The sequence below is a fragment of the Typopeltis vanoorti genome, chromosome 2 (assembly GCF_054136105.1).
Source record: "Typopeltis vanoorti isolate ZY-2024b chromosome 2, IOZ_Tvanoo_1.0, whole genome shotgun sequence".
Classification (NCBI taxonomy): Eukaryota; Metazoa; Arthropoda; class Arachnida; order Uropygi; family Thelyphonidae; genus Typopeltis; species Typopeltis vanoorti.
Window position 1 is genome coordinate 21,072,947 of NC_143550.1, and position 18,324 is coordinate 21,091,270.

Consider the following 18,324-nt stretch of genomic DNA (forward strand, 5'->3'; position numbering starts at 1 on the left):
GAAACTCAATGGCTTTTCTGAAAAAAGTATTCAACGTCTTCTTACATCTTATAATCCTCCACAAAACAACAAAGATTCAATACGTCGAGTACCTATTCCTTATATCTCCGGTATTTCAGAACCTATCGCAAGAATTTTGAAGAAATATGATTTAACAGCTACGTATTCTCCTATTAACAAATTGTCTTCTCATTTTCCTTCTCCTAAAGACAAACGCTCAACTTTGTCTCTTCCTGGAGTTTATCAAATTCCTTGCAACTGTGATCTCTCTTACTTTGGACAGACTGGACGTTCTCTTGAAAAAAGAATCCAAGAACATCAATCATCCATTCTTCACAATAAACCTGAAAAGTCTGGTTTGGCTCAACACGGGATTGAAACTGACCACAGCATCCTTTGGTCCAAAACGCGCCTCTTACATAGATCGCGTTATAGGTTCGAACGTCTGTTCAAGGAAAGCGTGGAGGCCTTGCTCCATCATCCCAACCTGAATCGTAATGACTGCATATCTATATCAAAAATCTGGGAAAGCCTAATCAAGATTACTCATTAATTTTTTTTTTTTTTTTTTTTTTTTTTTTTTAAATAGCAAATTCAATCATGTTTCTACTTCAAAATATTTCGTTTCATACTTAGTGATATAACATCACGCGGCATGTTCTAATTTCAACGATCTATTGTTAGTATTCTAGCTTGTATATTTTTTAAACTGTTCTTGTAATACCACCGACGATGGTCTGCTATTTCCAGACCGAAATATTTGGTTAAATAAATATCTTTCTTGTGATTACGTGATTATATCATTCAGTCTTATGTCGCAAGTATCCTTAAAACAACAAATTCTTATCCTTCACGGGGAAAATGCTACCAAAATAACTGGTAAATTAGGAAAACTTTCAGTTATACAAGGTAGGTTACGAGCAAAGATTAATTTCTTAAAAAAGTGCCGCGACAACAAGATTATTCCCAATTTCGCTAAGATTAAAGAAACAATAAAATCTCCTGGAGCTCATAATATTTACCGGAACACAAGTTTATCTCTAATCCGTAATCAACTTAAAGCTGCTAAACGTGATCTTGCTATTCACAGTCATCAGACTTCTGATTTACGCACCTATATATCCACAAATTTGGATCCACATCTTTCTCACATAGTTCTAAATGTAGCTAAACGTTCTACTCAACGTGCTTATAATAAACTAAGTCAACATCTTATCCGTAAATATGAGGCTCTTTCGTCTAAACAATCCAAAGCATTCATAACTCCAGATAATTGGATTGTAAATATATCCGGACGTCCTTTGACTAAAAGCGAAACCCTCATCCTTTCAAAAGGACATGATTTTTCTATTGTTCCAAATAAAATACCATATCTAGATTTCCTAGTTAACATTGAAAGGAATCTTAATCATCTAACCAGCGATAAAGCTAATGCTCTTCGCCTAGAAGTCGCTTCTTCTCTACTTAAGGCTAAACTTCCTCCTTCTAACATATCTCCTTCTGAAATGAAATCTTTACAGTCCTTGAGAAAAAAAAATAATCACCTCATTATCACTAAAGCTGACAAGGGAAAAGCAACAGTAGTTATGGACTCAGTAAATTACAGAAGAAAACTTTCTCTTTTGCTTCGAGATCGCTCCACATATCAAGAAATTGATTATAATCCAACCAACAGACAACTAAAGAAATTAAATTCTCTCCTTGATGAAGTCATCAGTTTGGATAAAGACACAATTGAAAGACTTAAAACTCATTTTGCAAGACCTCCTAGATTCTATGGCCTTCCAAAAATCCATAAGATTGACTATCCTCTTCGTCCAATAGTAGATTGCATTGATTCTCCTACTTACCGTATAGCCAAATATCTAGCTAAATTACTGAAATCTTACATTGGCAACTCGAGTTCTTTTTTAAAAAACTCCTCAGATTTCTTAGAAAAATTAAAAGATATCTCATTACAACCTACAGATCTTATGGTTAGTTTTGATATAGAATCTTTATACACCAATGTACCTCTTAAGGAAACTTTAAAACTACTTGCTGACATCTTTCCTCAAGATATTATAAAACTATTCGATTTCGTTATACATTCTGGTTATTTCATATGTCAAAACAAATTTTATAGCCAAGTAGAAGGAACAGCCATGGGAAGTCCTCTTTCTCCAGCTTTAGCCAACTTTTATTTAGAACATTTAGAAAAAGTCCTCTTCACATCTAGTTTCCCTTTACCATCTTTTTGGGTAAGATATATAGATGACATATTTGCTATTTGGCCTCACAGTAAAAACACTTTATCTTCCTTTTTAAACAGTATTAATTCCTTACATCATCGCATAAAGTTTACTATGGAATTAGAAGAAAACAACCAGTTATCTTTTTTAGACGTTCTCCTCATCCGATCATCTTCAAATATTCTTACAACTACAGTATACAGGAAACCAACATTCACAGGTCGTTATATTCTGAAAGAATCAGCCCATCATCCATGTCATAAAACAGGAATTATAAAATGTCTCATCAAAAGAGCCAAAACTAATTGTTCTACTTTTGATTATCTACAGAAAGAACTTTCTACTATCCAGCAACACATGAAACTCAATGGCTTTTCTGAAAAAAGTATTCAACGTCTTCTTACATCTTATAATCCTCCACAAAACAACAAAGATTCAATACGTCGAGTACCTATTCCTTATATCTCCGGTATTTCAGAACCTATCGCAAGAATTTTGAAGAAATATGATTTAACAGCTACGTATTCTCCTATTAACAAATTGTCTTCTCATTTTCCTTCTCCTAAAGACAAACGCTCAACTTTATCTCTTCCTGGAGTTTATCAAATTCCTTGCAACTGTGATCTCTCTTACTTTGGACAGACTGGACGTTCTCTTGAAAAAAGAATCCAAGAACATCAATCATCCATTCTTCACAATAAACCTGAAAAGTCTGGTTTGGCTCAACACGGGATTGAAACTGACCACAGCATCCTTTGGTCCAAAACGCGCCTCTTACATAGATCGCGTTATAGGTTCGAACGTCTGTTCAAGGAAAGCGTGGAGGCCTTGCTCCATCATCCCAACCTGAATCGTAATGACTGCATATCTATATCAAAAATCTGGGAAAGCCTAATCAAGATTACTCATTAATTTTTTTTTTTTTTTTTTTTTATTTTTTTTAAATAGCAAATTCAATCATGTTTCTACTTCAAAATATTTCGTTTCATACTTAGTGATATAACATCACGCGGCATGTTCTAATTTCAACGATCTATTGTTAGTATTCTAGCTTGTATATTTTTTAAACTGTTCTTGTAATACCACCGACGATGGTCTGCTATTTCCAGACCGAAATATTTGGTTAAATAAATATCTTTCTTGTGATTACGTGATTATATCATTCAGAGGATTGCTGCAATAATGAGGACGCTGACCTGCAGATATAAAAGAGTTATCATTCCGTTGTATAAGACCCTGATCAGATCACACTTAGACTACTGTTCTCAGATTTGGTTCCCAGAATTTGAAGGGGATAAATTAACTGTGGAAAGGGTACAAAGGCAGATAACAAAGACAGTCTCAGGACTGTACAATGCTAGTTATGAGGATCGGCTGAGGGAATATGGACTGCAGAGTTTGGTTGATAGGAGGAGGAGAGGTGATATGATTGAGACTTTTAAACTATTGAGAGGTGGTTACAGGGTTGACACTGGGGAGTTCTTTCACTTGGTTTAACAGCAGGAAGGAGTGATGACAAGGAGCCATCCCTAGAAGTTACAAAAGGAAACTGTGAGCAAGAGTGTGAGGTGTAATTTCTTTGCATGGAGGATGGTTGAACCATGGAATACATTGCCTGATAGAGTGGTGAGAGCAAGAACAGTCAATGAGTTTAAGGAGTGGTATGATAGACTTTGTGTTTCCTAGGAGGGAGCTCCCACGATGAGTCTTGATAGACTTGTGTTCCCTAGGAAGGACCTCCCACGATGAGTCTTTTGACTTCTTGGAGGCCTAAATAATAATAATTAAGAAACACATGAATGGTGAGTATTAGTCAATATAACTTCCCAAAATTGAGAAAGTTTTATTCAATTGCTTTTATTCCGGTTTGGGTTGTGGGCTTCGCAGCTTTCTTTGTAGTCTTTCCAGAAGAAAGTAAGTTTTGTGTAACATTTTGTTTTTGTTCCACTGAAACTTATGTTTTATACATAATGTGTGGCTTACTAAACTGGATTTGTTGGGTTCTTTAAGTGAAATGTATTCCAGATGTTCTTCAAGATGAATTTGTGCAGATTGACCAGTGATTTTATGATGAATTCTTCCTCTTACATCTCAATTTTTTAGACGAAGACTGAGAAATTGTGAACTGCAGAAAGGAGAAAGAGGGGTGATATGATAGAGATCTACAAACTTCTGAAAGGCTCACACACGATGCCAAGAGATGGAATTTTTCATTTTATGAAGGGTGGGAAAGGGGGGGGGGACAAGAGGGCATCCATGGAAGTTGAGAATGAATGCAGTCAAGAAAGGGGTGAGAGCCATATATTGTAAATGAATTTAAGACACTGGTGGCAAGGATTACCTGTTGGCTATTCATAACTATTTTTTAAGGAAATTACAACACACTAATATATTAACAAATACATTTAATACTTTAAATAATAATAGTGCCTGCATGCACATATATTATTATATTTTGTTCCCTGATGATGGAACTTTGGACTTTGCCAAATTAGAAGTATTAATTAAATTCATTTTAGTTAACATATTAGTCTACACTGGAATTTGCTTAAAAAATATAGTTATGAATTTAAGAGACAGTATGGCATGTGGGGCAGGTGATATGTAGCCTCTCTTGTAATAATTGTAACAATAATCCAAGTCTGATTTATATGATCTTTTCTTCACATCCTAAATATGTTCTTTCATAAAAATCACTCTTTCTTTTTCAAATGTCTCAACATAATATATGCAAATATACAGCAAGCTGTACATACACCTGGAATCTTAAAGAGCACTTACATAGACAAGGTTGGTAGGGTGACCTAAGCATCATAGTTTTTTTTTTCCCCTCAGGGATTTATAGGCAACTTTGAGGTCATACCGTACTGTTTCAATATGCCAGCTGTTTTATCTGTGGTATTTGTGATGTGTAGTAAAGTGATGACTGTGCATGCCCTTGTAATTTATTCTTTCGTGCACATTTATGGTGTCATTAAAAGTTTATTGATCATTGCCATTTCCTTACAAGAATTTCTCTATGATAATCTATTTCTTCATTCCCCCCCCCCTTTTGTTATTAGATATGGTACACATTCTATCTTTAAAAGTTTTTATGAAACCCTTGCCACCCTTACTTCATTTCTGGGTAGGTGATGGTGATAAGTACAGTGTAAATATCTACCAGGAGCGACTTTTTTTTAATCATACTGGGACTGTTAATTTCTTGTTCAATGATTGAGATGAACACATCAAGGAATGGAAGTATTCTGTTTTCTTAAATTTCTATTGTAAAATGAATTTTAGGGATTAGTCTGTCCAAGAAATTGTTGAAATCATTAAGTATTTCAACACCATTTGAGCTCAGAAAATATCACTGGAATAATACAGCCATAAATTTGGCTTAGTGTGGCATTTTTCAATGGCTATCCTTTCAAAAGATTTTACATATAATAATAAATGCTGTAAAAAAAAAGAGAGAGCTAGATTTTTCTCTCAGGGAGCACTGCATGATTGTAATGACTTGCCTTTGGAGATGGTGAGATAGTATGACAGGTGGTATGAGGTGAGTGATATGTGGCCTGTCTCCTCTCCTTATGCTACTGACTCCCTGGGGGGTCTATTGTAATAATAATAATAACAATAAGATAAATGCCAAATTAAATGCCAAAATGACTATCAAACTAAAGAGTAATTAAATACATTTTTTGTGCACATGTGTACTGTGCAATTCATTTCTTATGTCACAAGTATCTTTATAAACTCATAAACGTGTGCAATTTCTATTGAAAATATCCCTGCTCAAGTTCAAAGACTGGAAATGATTTTTCGTTTTCTAACCATTTCCAATTTTTGAAAACGTCTACTTTATGGCTGTATAATATTTATTATTAATATTTTTGAAAGAAAATTTTATTCATTATTTAAGTATTCTATGACATACTACAGAATAATGAATTTATAAGGATTCTGAATGAATATTATGATAACATATCTATAAAGCAAGGAATAACGGACTTTATACCTGAGATCTTGAAGATCAACTGGAGTATTATCTCCTGAAATTAATCTTTGTAGCTCTGGAGTAGAAAATATAGTCAGCCAATCTGGGTTGACAATGGAACGGAAACCACGTATAAAAGCTGCTGTCTGTTCATGGATTTGTACATGCATTCGGAAGTGTGCCATCAAGTGGATATAACTGATTCTAGGACAAGGAGAAGACATTATTATTGCACTTACATAAAGCTATACATAATAAAAACATATTTATAAAATTAAAACAAGCTATTCTGATAACACTTATGTTTTCATTAATAACAATATTTTATGTATAAAACACAAAATGCTTTATATTTATCATTATCAGAGACCTCCAGAAAGTCAAGGACTTGTTGAGGGAAGTCACAGTCCCAACACCAGCTATTATTATTATCATCATCTTCAAACACCATGCATTCCTTAGGATGTATAGTGCTCCTTGATTAGGGATCAAGACAAATTAATGCAGCCAGCATGCTGAATTCCCTAAGGATAAGTATTTATGCCTGGAGATTTGTGTTTGTGGGACCAGTTTGTCTATTCTGAAGTACAAAAATCTGAGTTTTTTTGTACTGCCACTGGAGATTGCCACTGGAAATCTCGTCATGCCAAAGTGCTTTGCTTTACTCTTGTTAACATTGAACTGACAGTCATTACCAAATGCCCACAGTTCCAGTCTATGTAAATTATTTTAAGTGCTGTATATTGGTAGGCATCCCTGATTGTTCTGCCAATCTTTTTACATTATCAGGAAACAGCTGAGCATCTTCTGTCAGGTCCTTCCCAATATCATTACTGTACAGACTGAACAATAATGGTCCACTTATGGATACTGGGGTTCATCACTGGTTACCTTAAATCTGGCAGATTCACATTCCCCATATACCAATTTCTGGTAATGGTTCATGAACCACCTGCTCATAATCTACCCACAGCTTGCTCTGGTTGGCTTGTTGGAGAGAATATACATTAACTACTCTGCTAACCAGGCCAGCATATATACATATGTGTGCATGTATTAATGTAATATTAATGTTGATTTTGTACTATTGCAGTAATGTGTTTAGCTCTATTATTCATCTTCTCATGGCTCAATGAGTTGTTTCTGCATCATATTTTGGAAGAAACATAGCACTGAGTACTTTGTTTTAACTTACTACAGTAATATGACCAAACTGCTTGTTGCTTTCCACAGACTCACACAATTCATCTAGGCAGGTCTATAATATTTTATACAAATATACACACAATGGACAAAACATTAGAGATACCTACCTAATAGCATGCGAGTCCTCCTCTATAGCACAAATAACAACCTTTACTCTCTGAGGCACTGACTTCACCAGATGCCAGAGGTAATTGCAACCATACCTGTTGCAGCATTGTCCATGGATATGATATTTCATTCTATGGCATCCCAGAGAGATTTGATTAGATTTAAATCTGGGGACCTTGGGGGGCCACTGGATGGTCCCAAACTCAGATAAGTGTTCCTAGAGCCACGATTTCCCTAGGTGGTTGCATCACATTGTCCTGCTGAAACAGACCACTAGATGCAGAATGCACGAAGCCTTGAATGTGTGTAGGTGATCAGCCAGCACATTTTGGTAGCTTGCAGCATTTAAGGACCACTTCAGACACACTAAAGGACCTGATGTATCACATGAGGTTTCCCAAACCCTGGCATGATGGGGCCATGGTCTCATGCTGACCACATGACTTGGTCTGCTCTGTAGGAGTCCAGTTTCATGTTTCCAACACCAAATGAGGCACAATGCCTGATGACGTGTTGTCAACAATGATACATGATTAGGGTGTCAGCTCCAACAGCTGATGATATGCAGGGTATGCTGTACTGTTTGCTCACTGGTGCAACTTGGACCTCTAACATTGAAACTGGATGTGATTTGTGCCACTGTTGCCCTGCAGTTGGTCTGTACAAGCCTGGACAGTTTATGTCTATCCCCGGTCATCAATGGTGTGTGTGTGTGTGGTTGGCCACTGGTACGTCCATTGATGGTATACTCCATAGTAGACAGTTGATACAGTCTCTCGAGAACCCAAGGGTTCTTACCACTTGGGTGATAGAATGACCCATCTGTCTTGTGCCGACATACACAGTGACATTCACTGTGTGTGTCAAAAAGGTGATGTCAGAGAAGCAGGCGTTTTTGGCGCAATGAATTTAAAGTGGGCCATAGTGACACTGAAGATCAACATCAGCAGGGGAGACTTTCATCGAGCAAGACAGAAGACAACATTTCGCTCATTAAGGGCATCGTTCTTGAAGACGAGTAAGTCTACTGTTTACGAATTTGTTCATAATGTCCTTGGTTTTCAACAGTTGTGTTCTTGCTGGGTGCCCCTACAAACGTCAGAGGAGCACGAGGCAGACAGGAGATGAAATGTGGGTTGATCACTTTACCCCAGAGAGGAAACAAGACTCCATGACCTGGAAATATCCACACTCTCTTGTGGATGTTATGTTGACGACTTCTTGCTGAAGGGAGGAACAATTAATGAAGAGCTGTACTATGCAATGTTGGACAAACTGAAAACCAATATTCGACGCAGATGACCATGACTCCTGACAAGTGCTGTGATTTTGTTGCATGACAGCACTACTCCACACACACTACTTGTGAGTGGTTGAGTTGTAACTGTTGGGAAATTCTGCCACATTCCCCTACAGCACAGACTTAACACCTTCAACATCCGAAAAAAAGCCGCCTGGAGAAGTCAAAATAAAGACAATGCCGATTTGTTTCTACGATTCCAAGGGCATTATCCACAAAGAATTCGTTCCGCCTGGCCAAACTGTCAATGGTGAGTTTTATCTCGCTGTTTTGAAGCGATTGATAGCAAGAATTCGTCGCATACAGCATGAATATCGTGATGCAGGCAGCTGGTAATTTTTGCATGATAATGCACCATCTAATCGTTCGAACATTGTGAGACAGTTTTTGAGCAAAAACCAAGTTTATGTGTTGGATCACTCGCTGTATTCACCTGATTTAGCACCCTGTGACTTCTTTCTCTTCCCCCAACTTCATTTGCCAATGAAAGGAATGCGATACGACACCACTGAAAACGTTCAAGCAGCAGTAACCATGACCCTCAACAGTATCCCAAAAACCGATATGAAAAACTCATTTAACGAATTAATTGACTATGCCAAATGCTGTATCAAAGCTGAGGGAAAGTATATTGATTGAAATAAATAATTTGAATAATTATATTTGGCCTGTGTTTTATTTTCTATCAAAAGTTCGGTTTCTTTTTGGACAGAGGGTGTACTTATGCATTAATGTGGTAAACATCATGCATTTTTATAAGTGACACAAGACATTATTATCATTATTACTTTATTAATGATACCATTTTTTGCTAAGACTCTGCTTTTAACATATGTCTTGAACCACTTTTTATGGAAAACAACAAACAATTTCTTCTTTGCCATTTGCAAGCAAATATTAAAATCATTCAGTATCATAAAAACTCTCAATAAAATTAGGTTAGTACATTTCTAGATTCCGATTGGCTCCAGAACATTGTCAGATGTATACAGTTATATTATACAACACAGTGGTAAACTCAGAAAACAACTGAAAAACGTTTAGGTTAGAATCAATATAATGAAATATTTTGGGAAAATAAATACCTCTTTCTCAACTTTCCAAGTTTTAATATCTGCTATTAACAGTTCATATTCTGCATATTTTATCAGTTGGTAAAAAATAAGCTAATTACTGCTGACCATTGTGTGTGTGTGTGTGCTGCTGAATTGTGTGATTTATTGGTTATCTTACAGTGAGGTCGAGCGTTCTCTGAAGATAAAATGATATGTGCATAACCTCTCATCAGTCATATTCCATTATGAAAAAAATTAGAGATAACTGACACAACAAATATTTGTAATAATCAGCATTACTCAATAGATACGATAAGCAAGTTGATGACATAAAACACAATCAGCATTCTTCTTGTTCTTCATAACTGGTGATTAGTTTACGGAATTAACAACGCATATAAAGTATATTAATTAAAGGTAACTTTAATGAATAACTTCTATATTTCGGCAACGTCACATTGCCATCTTCAGGAACATAAAGATATGGCATGTGCACGCAGGCACTAACACAAAGCAAATGAGAAAGATAGCAAGGAACTAATATTGTTCCTAAAGTCCTAATGGTGCCCTCTGGTGGGCTAATTTGGTAGGCTTGGCAGTTGGGCTGAAGTTCTCATAATGTAAGTCTCCCAAATTTGGGGTAGTTTCATGCACCCAAATTTGTTGAGGTTAGGAACGTTTTTTAGAGCTGCTGAAGCTTCTTTGAATAATCTTTCGTATTTAAACTTGCTGCGATGAATTATTTTTGTTTTCTTCCAACGAATTTTATGGTGGGTATCTAAGGCATGGTCTGGCAGCCCAGAGCGGCTGTACTGGTGAAACCGGATATAGTCTTTGTGTTCTGAAATTCTGCTATTTGTTGTTCTGCCTGTTTGGCCAAAGTAGGACAATTTGCAGCTGCAAGGGACCTGGTATACACCAGGTAGGTCTAGGGGAAGTGGTTGGTCTTTGGTAGAGTGGATAAGGGATGCCAACTTTTTATATGGGCTGTAATAGGAAGTAAGGTCATATTTTTTGAGGATATTGGTTATTTTCTCAGAGGTGCCCTGGATGTAGAGGATGGTGATAGACTTGGTGTAATCTTTATTGTGGAGGGGGGGTTGTGGTTTACTGGTTTTAGTATTTTTTGGATTTTTTTGGGGTTATAGCCATTGGCTAAGAAAGTGTTGAGGATGTGGTTTAGTTCAGTAGGTAGGGCCTTGTCATCTGAGCAGATTAATTTTGCCCTGTTATATAGTGTTTTTATAACCCCATATTGTTGTGAGGGGGGGGGGGACTACTGGTGAATGTATCTGCCAGTATGCATGGGTTTTCTGTGAACAGAGAAAACCAAAGATCCATCAAGCTGGCAGGTGATTAAAGTGTCTAGGAAGGGGAGGGTGTTGTTTTCCTCTTTTTCTAAGGTGAACTGGACTCTGGAGTGTTGGTTGTTTAAGTGCATTAGGAAGTGTGTCTGAGCCATGTGGCCAAATAGCAAACACATCATCCGCATAACGAAGCCAAATAGTGGGTTTTTGTGGGGCAGAGTTTAAGGCTTTCTCTTCAAATGTCTCCATAAAGAAATTGGCCAAGGGTGGGGAAAGCGGTGAACCCATGGCTGTCCCCTCTATCTGTTTGTAGAACTTTCCTTGCCAAACGAAATAGCCTGAGTTCATTGTGAACTGAAATAGGGCTGAGATATCGGGAGGAAACTTGGCTTGGATGAGCTCTAGGGTTTCTTTGAGTGGGACATTAGTGAATAGGGAGGAGACGTCAAAACTGACCATTATGTCAGTGTGTTGGAGTGCTGAGGTTTTCTATACTGGCTTTAAAGTGGGCTGAGTTTTTTGTGTGTGATGGTGTGTTGCCAGTGTAGTGTGCGAGTGTTTTGGCTAATTTATATGTGGGGGAATCAATGCCATCCACTATGGGATGCAATGGCACATTTTGTTTATGTATTTTTGGGAGTCCATATAATCGGGGGGGGGGGGGGGGGGTCTAGAGTTATAAGGTTTTAGTTTGTTGGTGACTTCCACAGGCCAAGAAGTGACCTTCTTAAGGAGTCTGTGGAGAGTTCTGATCTGAGAGCTGGTCGGATTATATTCAATGGGGAGGTAAGTCGTACGGTCTAGTACTAAAGCAGTTAGCTTACCTTTGTAGTCTTTTTGATTGAGCACCACAGTGGCATTTCCCTTATCTGCCTTGGTGATTACTATTTTTTTGTTGTTTTTCAATTCTTGCAGGGCAGCATATTCGTTTTTGGATAAGTTAGTTTTTGGAGGTTTGGCTTTAGTGAGAACACCGACTACATCCAGTCTAACGTTGTTGGCGATATGGTTAGGCAGGTTGCGAATCCCACGTTCTATCTGGATCATGATTTCTTTTAGGAGCTAGGGCGAAATTGTGATCACGTGAAAGCGCGGTGAGTGCTTCAGGCTTTAAAACTGCCGATGAGAGGTTGGCTATAGTGTTGAGTGGTGGCTGTTGTAAGGAAGTAGAATTCTTCGTCAGGTTTTCGTATTTTTTCAAGTGCCGACTTCGTATTTTTTCAAATTTTTTTTTTGCCGATGCGCACAAGACGTCATAAAGTATCGACCATAGATCACGGCCGAGTGTATCCGAAAGCTCTTCCTCTAGCGCCCGTAAGGTTTTGTTTTCGTCGACAAGGAGAACTCGCGTTGCAGTAATTTGTTCTCTTAACAGGGCGAAGCTAGTGCGATTATAAATGCGCAGAGCTTTCTCGGAAGTAAAACGGTGCTTCAATTTAACACAATTAAGGATCACTTTGTTATCCCAGCAGCGTTTTAGGAACGTCAGACGATTTATTTGCCTCGAAATTTTCAACCTCAATTTGCCGTATTGACGGGCCTTTCGTGCGATGGCATCTCCGTGGATGATCACGATTCTAGTAGCAAGGCTTATACGTTGGTCAGACATAACTGGTGATTAGTTTACGGAATTAACAACGCATGTAAAGTATATTAATTAAAGGTAACTTTAATGAATAACTTCTATATTTCGGCGTTGTTAATTCCGTAAACTAATCACCAGTTATGTCTGACCAACGTATAAGCCTTGCTACTAGAATTCTTGTTCTTCAGTATTTTCAGTCTGAGGACTAATGACCTTGTTAACAATGTTCCTCCATCTTCTGTTCTGGCAGCTGAAGCTTTCTCCACATTGAAATACCTGATATTTTTGGGATTTGGACGTCCTCTTTTACTGTTTCCTTCTATCCTGCCCTGCATCATCATCTTTTCCAGATTATTATTCTTCCTTCGAGATATGTGGCCAAAGTATTGAAGTATTCTCTTATCAACAATCTCACTTAGCCTTTTTTTTTTGATGTAAAGTTGCAAAATAATGTTAGCATTAGTTCTTTTTTTTCCATCCATGAAATCCTCAACATCCTTTTTCAACACCACATCTCAAAGGAGTTGTTCTTTCTTTATCTGTTTTATTTAGTGTCCATGATTCTGAACCATCTAGGACAATTGGAAATACAAGGCTGTTGACTAGCATAGTTTTGGTGGTGAAGGAGATTTTTCTGTCTTTCCAGATCTTCTGTAGTTGTATCATTACCTCTCTCCCTGTAGCAATTCTTCTTTTTCTCAACTTTTTCTATATCAATTTTGCATTGTGAGTTCTCATCTTTTCTTATCACCATATATTTGGTCTTAGCAATGTTGATTTTTAGCCCACATTTTATGTTCTCCCATTCAACTCTCATTATGAGTGATTTTAGTTCTTCCATGCTAGTGGCTATTAGTACTGTGTCATCAGCATATCTAAGATTGTTTATTTTTCTTCCCCCAATTGAAATCCAACCCTTTCAATAATTCTAGAGCTTTCCTCATCATATGCTCCCCATAGATGTTAAATAAATCATTGTTAAATTGTTTCACTCCTGTTTTTACTTGGAACCATTCTGACATATTCTGACTATTAAATCAAAACTCCTTTTCTAATTTTTGATTTACTCAACTAAAAATTCTCACTTGTTATGGACAAGCAGATGAGTGGATTTTTCAAGCCCTGGATATAATCTATAGTAATCAGTCACATATACTGCACATCATTATGGTAAACAAGTTCAAAGATAACAAGAGATATTCAGAATGTTTTAGTTCTATGGTGAAGTGTTTCTAGAATTTTCACTTACTTATTTTCATTAGTAACAGGTACAGCTTTGCCTCCTGGAATAAGTTCATGAGTAACTAAACGTCCCATGCAGTCCTCATCTAGTGAGAAAGTGAGATCAAGATCTTGAACTTCACCTTTATAATGCTGCAATAAAGCATGTTTTTTTATAAACAATTATAAAACAAATCCATTTATTTCTAAATACAGGATGATTAGTTTATTTCAGGTTTATCATGATATATCTCTGCAATATTGTAGGTATCTAAATTAAGGATTGTATTCGCAATGTAGTGCTATTATTAACTTTTGTGGAATCAAAAAATTCATGGCATGGGTGTACACATTATTATTATATACAACAAAGCTCACCAACTGTGCTTGAAATTCATCAATGTGTCTGAATTCACCCCCATTGTCAGACAATGCATGCATTCCACTCAAAAACCATTCTCCGTGCAGTGAATCTGATCCTTACTTCCTTGCTCATGCTTTTTTATACAGTTTCTAGGGATGGTCTCTCAATTCTACTGTTTCCATTCTATGAAACATTTCTTCCACAGTAATGTGACAGCCTCTTACCAACTTAAACATCTCAATCATGTCCCCACTCCGCTCCTATTCATGAGGCTTTGCAAATTGCATTCTTTCAATCTGTCTTAATACTCCACATTCCAAGGACCACCTTAGTCTTCTCTGGATCTTTTCTATGTCCATGAAAACCAGGTGATGAAATCTGTGCACAATATAAAAATAGAGAGCCTCTAAGAATCCTGAATGTCAAGCTTTTATGAAAGAACACAACACAAAAACACTCAAGAGAACACACTGATTTGATTTTGCCTTTTCATTGGGAAGGGCTTGCCGTCAATTTTGATGCAAATCCATTTTTATTAATTTTCCTATTGCCTTACCTTATTCAGATATACAATTATTTAGCATGACCACCACGAGATAAAAATTAATGATCAAGATTCCTTTTTATTTCATTGGAAAAAAATCCCTATCCCTATGGCTTTAACTGGCCTTTAAGGTCCACAACCTTCCAAGCATGCTTGGATATCGTAATCGAAGTACGAGGATAGGATGGTCACCCCTATACCTCTAAGTATTCCTGGCTGTATCCCTGTGTGTTCACGGGACCGGTTTGTGGGATGAAAAACCCCAGATAAACTGGCGGAAAAAACCCTGCTGTCCATGCCCAAGACTGGCTAACTTGGCTATGGCTGAGGAAGATTCTTTAGCTCCTCACGTCGGTGACGGGAATCGAACCTAGGACACTCCTTCCTCAGGCATATGGTTGCGAAGTTCAAAGCCACTAGGCTAACTGTGCAGACTTGGAAGAAAATCAACATGTAAAAGATAATTTTTTTTTAATGTTTTCCATTCCTAAGGGAGCAGAAGGAGCTCCTTCCTAACTAGCTCCTTGAAGATTGACAGGCAGCTACTCTCCATCCTTCAGTCATCACTGACAGTAAGCAAGAGATGAATCAAAGCTTTCAGGGGTTGGTTAGAGTAGACAGGTGCCACCACCCCTTGATCCTAACCCTAACAAGTATGTCTTAAATTATGCGAGTTCTATGTCAAAAGTTCCTCTGGTCAGTGACTAGAAGTAAATCTGTAATGGTCTTTCTCTGGGTGGTCTAGGCTATACAAATGTCATTTCCAAATGACTACATCAGCAGCTAAATCAATAAATTTTAAATCAATAATTTTCAAATACATCCTGTATTTGAAAATTATAACCTCACATGCAAGATTTTAAACAATTCAAAGGTCATACATAATAACAAAATTATGTAGACCACACCTGTCAAGAATAATGACATGACCTTCATAATGGGTGCAACCAAATGCCTTCATTGAACAATCATGTGATCTTTAAAGCCATATCCTGATAATGATCAACTCCTGCTGTTTGGTTCAGCCCTAAACTTTGCTTCCTCCTGTGAATCTAAGGCAGACTGTAAATTCTCAAGGAAACATACTGCTTTGGATGATAACTGAAGGTAATGACAACCCTAATTATCACCTAGCCAAGAAACTAGTGTCAGCACTCAAGGAGTCAATAGGTAATTTCCCCCTCCTATATGAAAACACACGACACTCTGTAAACGAAGTTAATCAGTACACTTGATAAAAGTAATTTATTAGTCAGTTTTGACATATGTTTTATTTTCACAAACATCCCAATCAATGACAATTCTTCTTTTACAGGACAAACTTTCACCAAGTATCACAGCCTTCTTTGTCATGTACTGAATTCTAGTTATTCTGTGTGGCAAGATAACCTTCCAAAAAAAAGGATACAGACATGGGGTTACTGTTACTCCCCCCCCCCTCCCCCAATTGCTTACTTTTATATGGAAGATTTGAGCAACATGCTCTAGATCCCTTTACTTAAAAATATAAAGTCTGGCTGGCTTAGATATGCTGACAATGTTTTTGTTATCCGACCCACAGCTGCCAGACTTTAGACACCTTTCTCAGACATCTGAACAAATAACACAAATGCATATAATTCAGCAGTCTTTCCTTCACTGTTTACTATAAACCTACACATACTGGACAATATATATATATATATATGCAAACTCTTACCACCACCTAACACAAAAACTAGGTGTCATAAATACACTAAAAAACAAGACTTCAACTACTCTTAAACCACCTACAAAATTAAAGAACTTATTCAACTCCTCCAAGTATCTCCTTCCTCCACTAGAGTATATTGTAATTCAATGCACATGTAACCTGCCTTATATAGGTGAAACCAGATGCACAGTTGCTATCCAGAAAAAAAAGAACATAAATGCTATATTAAATTTAATAACTATGGTAAATCCAGTCATGCTCTGGATATTCTACACAACATTAATGATGTAGAATATTAGAACATCATTATTGAACAAAAATGTTCTAAAAATCCCAAGAATATGGATGGCACATATTCTACCCACAAAACCTTTTGTTCTAAGAGTTTAAGGAAGAGTATGATTGGTAACGTGTGAATAACATTTAGTGTAGGTCTCTAGCAATGAGTCTTCTGACTCTGTAGCAGTATAATAATAATCAGAAAGACATATTATTAGACTTATTGAACACGATGGAAAGGAGTATGACTACCCACTAGGATAACTACTCCTCCATGAGCAGGACCACCTCCAGTTCTGTCCTTGCATACAACAGTGAAATTCCTTAAGATAGGGTCATTCATTGGATCTTAAGTATGTTTCCTGTAGACAGAAACAGAAAGATTTGTGTTCCTGCAACAAATGTTGATATCATCAATATTCTGGCAAAATCCATGACAGTTCCATTAGAAAAATTTTCCTATTGTTTTGGCTTTATAGACTTGTCTGGTTTTCGGGAGGCTTACTTTTGTCAGGTTTATATTTATCAATTGTTTTTGGGAAGTATGGACAGCCAGTGTCCATCTCTTCCTCTGGTAAAATATTCAATGTCTGTTGTGTTAGGGTCAGTTGGCAAGTTTAATTTACTTTCAGTGAATACCGAAGTATCCATTTTTTCTGTGGGGATGTCTGGTGGTTCATCTTTATGTGATATCCTTGCCATAATTTTTTTGACAAGTGGGTTCTCATTGAATGGAACCATTTTTGGAATTGTCTCTGGAGTAAGACCATAGGTCCTGCAATTGGTGTCCTCAACAGAGAAGCACTAATGATCATAAAATTCAGGTAAGGCGAAATGATCATATGGTGGAATAGACATACAAGTTTGAGTTGCTGTTGACATTTTCTTAATTGTTAACTTTGCAGCATACGAGGACCTCAGAGTACATGTGGTAGTGGCTACCTTTGTTTTTGCATCTTGATATGATATGTTTTGATCTGTTTTAATTTTTTGTATTTCTTTTTCATCTTCCCACTTTTGACATGCAGGAGAGCAAGCTGGATGATCTCCCTGACAGTTTGCTTTTTTTTTTTTTTTTTTGCGAGCAAGATTTGCTATCATGCTCTTTACTACTACAGAGCCATGATAGACAGTTTGGAAATGCCCATATTTCTGACATTTAAAGCATCTCAACAGATTAGGGATGTACACTCTAACATGACAGCTGAGATACCCTGCTTTTACAGATGTTGGAGGCATATCAAAAAAACGGACAATGTTCCTGGTTAGATCTAGGTGACCAGCTCTATGTATCAGGATGCACCTCACACCTATCACTCCCTGATCTTTAAGCTGTGAACATGTCTCCTCATTAGGAACAGCAAGAAGATCCTATTCTGATATTACTCCTCTGCAGGAATACCTTTTTATAAGGTATTCCTGCAGAGGAATGTTCCCACAATGATATCA

At 37.1% G+C, this 18,324-nt stretch overlaps 1 protein-coding gene across 4 annotated transcripts in view; it reads right to left on the reverse strand.

Moving 5' to 3' along the window:
• The window catches only part of LOC150108868 (ubiquitin-protein ligase E3B), a 552,093-nt gene that overhangs the window by 35,824 nt on the left and 497,945 nt on the right, over window positions 1-18,324 (reverse strand). For all 4 annotated transcript variants that reach the window (XM_090410488.1, XM_090410470.1, XM_090410479.1 and 1 more), the window contains 2 exons: window positions 14,024-14,148; window positions 6,235-6,417 (listed from right to left, as the gene is read on the reverse strand). In XM_090410488.1, coding sequence (XP_090266614.1) covers window positions 6,235-6,417; window positions 14,024-14,148 — 308 coding nt within the window. The remainder of the gene's footprint in view (window positions 1-6,234; window positions 6,418-14,023; window positions 14,149-18,324) is intronic.